Source organism: Myotis davidii, unplaced genomic scaffold, assembly GCF_000327345.1.
Source record: "Myotis davidii unplaced genomic scaffold, ASM32734v1 scaffold290, whole genome shotgun sequence".
In the NCBI taxonomy this organism is placed as follows: Eukaryota; Metazoa; Chordata; class Mammalia; order Chiroptera; family Vespertilionidae; genus Myotis; species Myotis davidii.
This window is the reverse complement of record NW_006285049.1, coordinates 402971-410855: the sequence shown is the minus strand read 5'-3', so window position 1 is coordinate 410855 and position 7885 is coordinate 402971. Positions and strand designations below refer to the sequence as shown.

General features: G+C 54.8%; 1 protein-coding gene across 1 annotated transcript in view; it reads left to right on the top strand.

The window, feature by feature from the left end:
• The first annotated feature begins 3556 nt into the window (after window positions 1–3556).
• Window positions 3557–7885, top strand: part of LOC102760599 (aquaporin-2) — a 17098-nt gene continuing 12769 nt past the window's right edge. The window contains exons 1-3 of the mRNA XM_015558570.1: window positions 3557–4072; window positions 7241–7405; window positions 7784–7864. Of these exons, the coding sequence (XP_015414056.1) occupies window positions 3713–4072; window positions 7241–7405; window positions 7784–7864 (606 nt within the window). The 5' untranslated portion in view covers window positions 3557–3712. The remainder of the gene's footprint in view (window positions 4073–7240; window positions 7406–7783; window positions 7865–7885) is intronic.

Here is a 7885-nt window from a genome sequence, read left to right as displayed (position 1 = left end):
TGCGGTGGGCTCTTTTTCTCATGTTAACGTCTCTTTCAATCAGAGCAGCTGGGAGTGGCTGTCACTACCTGTACTTAAACTTGGTCAGGTAAGTTCCCGCCTCTCCTGCCTACATCCGTTCAACTTAATTGCTATTTAAATGTCTCCAAGGAGGCTACACTGTGGTTTCGCAGTTACACACCGAGTTATTGTGTATACACAAAGGCAGGAAAACAGGAGCGCAGAAAGAATGTAATATTAGTGAAGCAAATAGTTACCACTGAAGAGCAGTTCCATATTTTCTTGCAAAACAACAGCCAAGTGTTTGATGAAACCTAAGAAAGGAACGGCCTCACAAGTGGATGAAGCTGTGGGATGTTTTGTCACTGAGGAAAGGGCACCATGACTGCCAGTCACATGCGAAGCAAGAAAACACATGCGGTAAAGCTTACAGAAGGAGTATCCGAGGCTGGGGAAGGAATTCCGGAAACAGCAGTGGACAATCGCGTGGAAATGGTGCCTAACTGCACTCCTGACGCACAGAGGACGCGGTGCAGAAAAACGCTCGGGGATCTGAGACCAAGCAGGGCTTAGGAAATGTGGACAGTGAATGTGAAGAAAATCTTCTAGGTGGACGACAGTTGACCATTGAATAGCACGAGGACTACGGGTGCCAACCCCCTGTGCAGTCTAAATCCACACATAACTTTTTGCTCCCCTGAAACTTAGCTACAAATAGCCTACTATTAACTACAAATAGCCTTACTAATAACGTAAAGTCAGTTAACACATATTTGTATGTTATATGTATTATATACTATATCCTTACAATAAAGCAAATTAGAGAAAAGAGAAAATGTTATTAAGAAAATCATACGGAAGAGAAAATACATTTACAGCATTTTTTTTAAAAAAAATATCCATATGTAAGTGGACCCGTGCAGTTCAAACCCTGTTGTTCAAGGCTCAACTGAATTTCAGCCAATTTCTTTTGCCTATAATTTCCTCCTTTATGCATGCACAAGAGAGATTTTGACTTAAAAACTGAGGTATCAATAAATAAATAAAAATTTCTTCCAATAAATACACAAAATAAAAATTGGTTTTAAAAAAGCATTTCAGGTCAGGTTCCTTTATTCGCTTCCTGAAACTATTTTTAATTGCTACAAAGTACCATCCTCCCCATTTTTAAGTGCACAGTTCGATGGTATTAAGTGCAGCCACACTGTTGCGCAAGCATTGCCACCACCCATCTCCAAAAAAGCACTTTTCTCATTTCGAGTTAGCCGTGCATCATACAACTGATGGCACCATGGACGTCGTAAAGACACCACATAGCGGTCCCTGGAGACAAAACGTAGCCCTCCCCTTGGGGTGCCCCGCGGCCTGCCAGGAAGCAGGGCTCTGACCGTGGCTTGATGGGAACACCTTCTGCCTCCCTGACTCAAAGGCCCCAGGCATGATTGGCACCCTCCCCGCCTCCCAGCCTTGGGCCCAGGCACTGACGAGGCCAAGTCAAAATCTGTCCCTCCCTCTGAATCTCTCCCTAGAGCATTAGGAAGGCCTGAGGTTGGGAAGGGATGGCTGAGAGCAGGGAACCAGGGGCCAAGTAAGAGCTGCGCCCTGGAGAAGGAGAGGGGGGCCAGCAGGTCAAGGGAGGGGGGAGCCTTACCTGGAGAAATTGGAAAACTACTGGGTGCTAGACTCAGAGTGGGCAGGTGGAGGTGGGGAGTATGGAGCTGGCGTCCACCCCAGTCCTCAGCCCACCTGGATTCATCTCCGCCTCTCCCAGCAGGAGGCAGGGGTGGAGGGGGGTTATCTTCATTTAGGACACAGTTGAGCATCTACCTGTGTGTCAGGCACCATTCTAGGCACTGGAAATACACCAGAGGACAAGCCCCATGAGAATTTCTGATTTGGGGGGTGGGGGTCGGTCATTTTCTCCTTTCTTCCTTCCCCTCCTCCTTCTCTTCCTCCGACTCCTCACTAGCAGGATTCCCTAGTCCCTCTATGTATTTGGATGGTGCATTCTCAATTGCAAAATATTTCCCATTCATTATCTTGCTCCATCCTCAAAACAATTGTGGTGTGGGCAGCACTGCTCCTATTTTCTGAACAAGGAAACTGAGGCTCAGAGTGTGACCGGCAGCAAAGGGTGTGGTAGAATGCTCTCCGGCCTAGGCTCCAGTCCCAGCTCAGCCACTAGCTTGCTGGGCAACTTCCGATGAGCCACTCACCCTCCCTGGACCTCAGTGACCTCCTGTGATACAATACAAGGGGTTCTACTCTACAGTGTCCATCGGCCCAGATTTCCATTCCTGGGACTGGGACTGCATGGAACCTGCTGGTCAGGAGGAAGAGCAGGGCCTGACCACACTCGGACCCTGACCCTGCCTTTCCATCCCCAGGAAAGGAGCAGGGCTGGAGGGATTGGGAACAGTGGGGTGTCACCTGTGTGTGTGGGGAGGGGAGGGTTCCAGACCCAAATGCCTCCTAGACCCTGGGCTGGAGTAACATTGGTGGCAGGAAGTAGCATTGCCCGGTGCTGGGCTGCGTGGGCACCCAGGCCGGAGAGCCGCCTATCGAGCACTGTGGCCTCCATCAGCCTGCACAGCTCACTGCCTCGCAGAAATGTCCTCCCCAGAGCCCTGTGTGGCTCTGAGCTCCAGGGGCGACCCAGATTCTGCCCCAGCTTCTGGAACCCTAACATGTGAGTTTGGGGAGACTTATTCTCCTCAGAGTACAAATAATACTATCAAAAATAGCTGGTATTAATTGATGGCTTACTGTGGGCCAGGCACTGCTTTGAGCACTGTATGTACATTATTTTATTTAATCCAAACCCCAATCCGATAAGGTCATTATTGCCCCCTTTTTACAGAGCTGGATGAGAAGGGGTTCACAAAGAGGGGCGCAGGGGTGCTGGAATGGAAGCCCGCAGCTGCCTGTCAACCCCAGGTTCACTCCATCACCCAGGGCCGGGGTCCCACTGCCACTGGAACCACCCCCTGCTCTAGGCCGTGGGAGCTGCTATTTGGCTGGGGTTCCAGGGAGGGGGTGACACTTAGTGACTTATGGGTGACTGGCTGCAAGAAAGCAAGCACAGAAGAGACACAAAACCTCTGTGCCTCGGAAGGTCCGCGTCACAGGCCAACCAGTTGTTTTCCGTCCCCTTAAAGAAGAAATAACTGGAGGTCAGACGCAGGAAGAACTCCCCAGTCACTAGAAGGGGTAGCACTGACATCCTCTCCCCTGGTCAGTTGTGGGTGAAGCATTGCCCCTGCCTTGGCCAACAGTTGGAGTCAGAGAGAGGGGTTTTGGCAAATCTGTAGAATCGCCATTCACAGAGCCTACGGGGCCGGGGAGGCCCTGGGGCAACAGCCCCGGGGTTAACCGAGGGGACAAACACGGAAAACCAGGGGACGTCAGCCCTTATCTGGCGCTCATTAATGGGGAACATTAGTCAGCTGTGAAGGCCAAGATGGGGTGATAGGCATGTGGTGGGCAGGGGTGGGGAGTGGGGGCAGGGGGAAGCCATAGGGGTGAAGAAGTATTAATCTAAACTCCACCTCCGCCCCACGTGTCCAAATGCTGGATGGAAGGACCCTGTAAATGCCCATGACCCAGCCTCCCCAGAAACAGAGAGAGAGAGAGAGAGAGAGAGAGAGAGAGAGAGACCGACCCAAGCCTCCTGCCCTGAGACAGCGGGGCCAGCTCTGGAAAGCTCGGCAGCATGTGGGAACTCCGGTCCATAGCCTTCTCCAGGGCCGTGTTTGCAGAGTTCCTGGCCACACTCCTCTTCGTCTTCTTTGGCCTGGGCTCGGCCCTCAACTGGCCGCAGGCCCTGCCCTCCGTGCTGCAGATCGCCATGGCCTTCGGCTTGGCTATCGGCACCCTGGTGCAGACGCTGGGCCACGTGAGCGGGGCCCACATCAACCCTGCGGTGACGGTGGCCTGCCTGGTGGGCTGCCACGTCTCCTTTCTCCGGGCGGCCTTCTACGTGGCTGCCCAGCTGCTGGGGGCCGTGGCAGGAGCCGCTCTGCTGCACGAGATCACACCCGAAGGCATCCGAGGGGACCTGGCCATCAATGCGGTGAGTAGCCCGAGCTGCACCTCCTCCCCAGGGGCGGATGGGATGGAGGGAACAGGTCTGGGTGAGGGCCTGGGTGCGGAGAGAGACGGAGGCTGCGGGGGTGGGGGCAGAGGTGCTGGAACCAGGAACACAGCTGCCACAGGAGACCCAGGTGGATGGAGCAATAGAGCCAGAGCTGAAGCCCATACGATACCCCCGGCGCTGCAGGTACCGTCTGCCCTCCCTCGTGGAGGAAGCGCCTGCATTACAGTCAGGCCTGGGCTAGGGCTCTGGAGGACAGGCTCCCAAAGTAGAAGTGCTTTCCGAGCTGGGAGGAACCTCCGAGTGAGCCCCGTGGGTCTTCTGAGGGGAGAAGGGCCCAACTTTCCTTCAGCATGCACTGGCCTCAGGCGCGGGGCTCCTCACAGCCTCGCACTGACACCTCGCAGCAGCGCTGCAAAGTCGGGATGGGTACTCCTTCCTTGAGAATATGGAGACTGAGGCCCAGAGGGGGCAAGTGCCACAGCCAGGCTTCAGACCAGGCTTGGCTGCAAACCTCACGGTCCTCCGGCCTGAGCAACCAAGGAAACGGAGGCTCAGAGAAGGGAAGTACCAGCCAAAAGTTCTACAGTGTGTCAATCCCAGAGAACGTGCCAGAACCCAGGGGAAGCAAAGGGGCACTGTCTCTCCGGACCCTGGAGCCCGTGCGCTAACTGCTGACTCCATGAATGGTGGCTAGCCAGGCACCTGGATGCATTGGGAGCTGAGGGTGATGCCGCAGCCCCCTCCATGCCCCCACCTGCTCCTCTCATGGTCTGGGCAAGGCCTGGGCATCTGAGGGTGTGAGTGGGAGGAATGGTCCGTGCCCTTCATCAGAACCCTGACTCCCCCCGCCCCCCCGACCCCAGCCCAAGCCCAGGCAGCAAGTGCCTCTTTTGGGCCTCAGTTTCCTGCATTTTGGGGCCTGATCTGTCCCTGGGCCACTAGGTTAGAGCTCTGGTGTCTCTGAAGAGTGCTGCACAGTCCCTGTGGCCGCCTCCTCCTCAGCATGAGTGGCCCTTTCTCATACGAGGGGCATAGGCATCCCAACTGGGGAGCTTCTCTGTTCTTACTTCTTCCGAATGGACAATGCGATGGGGCTGGGGCCTCAGGGCTGAGAAAGAGCTAGGATGGCCTTGGCAGGGGACAGACTGAGGAATGTGGCCACTTCCATTGAGGACAACATTGGTTTAGTTGGCAGCGAGGAGAGGTTCACTTAGACAGAAAGAGCAACTTCCTGAGCACAGGGCCAAGAAAGTCTCAGGATGTGACTGAGGAATCTCCTCCAACAGCAGGACGACAGGGCTGCTAAGGGGGCAGGGAGACTATCAGTCCTGCTCCTCCATCATGTCAGAGTTGACCGGAGCCCTCAGAATGGAAGGGTCTGGGAGGTTTCCCCCAAGGTTATTACTACCTTGGGGAACTGAGGAGAACCCGCCTGGCTGGAGGGACGCAGCAGTGGGCTAGAGGGAGCCAGAGGGACCCTGAGGCTAGAGGGAGCCCGAAGACTTTAAAGTTGTCCCAGGTGTCTTCTGAGGTCCCTAGAAAGGCTAGCCTGGCCACCGAGGAGTTACCATTGATGTGCACCTGCTCCGCGCCAGGCCAGATATCATCTCATTCTTGGTATAATGCGGTAAGGTGAAATCTGTGACCCTCTACCATGAGTGGTAAACTGAGGCTCAGCATTCAACTGATTCCAGTCACAGAACCAGTAAGTGTCAGTACCTGGAAATGGACCCAGAGCCATCTGAGACGTCCACACCGTCTCTCAGGAATGGAGCTGGGGCTCTGCCACTGTCGATTCCAGTCCTCACACAGTCCTTCCGAATTTTGTTACCCCCATTTTACAGAAGAACAAACTTAGGCTGAAGTAAATAGGGGCCCACGGTAAGTCAGAGGCCTCCAAAGTGTCTGCCTTTAAAGTGCTTTTCACTGTCTCCCATTACAGGCTGTGACATTGGTCACAGGGGATTGAGAATAGGGCCTAGAAGACCCAACAGTGACAGCCCAATGGCTAGGATCCAGGGGTCGGGTTTCAAGGGCTGAAGAAGGGGCATGGGAGGTGAGAGCTGTCACAGCTCTACCTGGTTCAGTGCCCAGCCCCAAAGGGCAGGGTGTAGGGCACAGAATGACAAAACCCAGAGAAAAATCCAGTTCTGGGTGTGGTCCAATTATGAAATTACCTCTTTGCTTGGCCTCAAGTTCTCTCATTGCCCAAGGCAGGGTCTGCTGGGGTCACGGGCATCCCACATGGGCATGGAGGCGTCACAGTGTAGGACTCTGGCACCCTCACCTCAGCTTCCATGGTATGTGCAGAGAGCAAATCCACAGGGCAAAAGTGAGGCTGGAATGCAGTGGGAAACAGGCAAAGTCAAAGGGAACAGTCAAGGGTTAGAGGAAAGTGCCATATGCTAGACTTGTGGGGGGTATGGGGCACACTAGGACCATCCCCAGACCCTAGTCCCTGTCCCCGGGAGCCCCTTGACCATAGGCCTCTGGTTACATCAGTGTCTTATAGCCTAGGGAGAGAGGAAGGCCTTCCTGTTACCTGGCCTAAACTTCCTGCTGTATTCAAAACCTTTTATCTTCTTGCTCTTCAAGAAACAGAAATTTTAGCTCAACCGATATGGCTCAGTGGTTGAGCATCGATCTATAAACCAGGTGGTCATGGTTCAATGCCCGGTCATGGCACATGCCGGGGTTGTGGGCTCGGTCCCAGGTGAGAGGCGTGCTGGAGGCAGCCAATCAATGATTCTCTCTCATCATTGATGTTTCTATCTCGCTCTCCCTCTCCCTTCCTCTCTGAAATCAATAAAAACATTTTAAAAAGAAAAGAAAGAAAGGAAACAGAAATTCTGGATTCCCCATCCTTTTCCACTCACATTGTAGGCACACAATCCCAGCCCCCGAATCTAATGGGCTGTGGAGCATTTTTCCTACCTCTGACTGGGGAATCACGGGCCGTCTTTGAGTCCATCCCTCTGCCTTTGGGCCACGGGCCCAGGAGGAAGCCATCAGTCGTTTGGACTGAGGTGGCTGGTGAGCCCAGGTGTTCTGGCTCCCAGCCAGCCCGGAGGCCGCTCTGGAGTCTTGTCAGGACGATGGAGCCAGCGCGGGAGCATGCTCACTGTGCCCCCGCTCTGTCCCCAGCTCAGCAACAACACGACAGGCGGCCAGGCGGTCACGGTGGAGCTCTTCCTGACCCTGCAGCTGGTGCTCTGCATCTTCGCCTCTACGGATGAGCGCCGTGGAGACAACCTGGGCACCCCTGCCCTGTCCATCGGCTTCTCCGTGGCCCTGGGCCACCTCCTTGGGGTAGGTCATGGCCTCAGCCTCACACAGACTCTCCCCCAAAGAAACAAACACACCCAGAGACCACACTAGAGACAGACACACAGAACCCCCCTCCAGCCCCCTCCCCCCCCCCCCCCCCCGCCAAATGGCAGACAAAGACCCCAGAAGGACAGATACAGACTCCCAGGAAGGACAGACACACCCCAGAGGGTCTGACTGCCAGATACCTAAGGCCAGATATCACTCCAGCGGCAAAGGAATAGGGCCCAGTAAACAGAACATGAACTTCATTGTCCGCGGGGTGGACTCCCTTCAGGTTGAGCTCAAGGTCTGGAGAGGAGCACAGGACGCCCTGCCCAGTCCTCCCCGTTTCTCTCCCTCCCCTGCCTCCCACTGCAGATCCACTACACCGGCTGCTCCATGAATCCTGCCCGCTCCCTGGCTCCCGCTGTTGTCACCGGCAAATTTGATGACCACTGGGTAAGGGCAGAACCCTCCCGG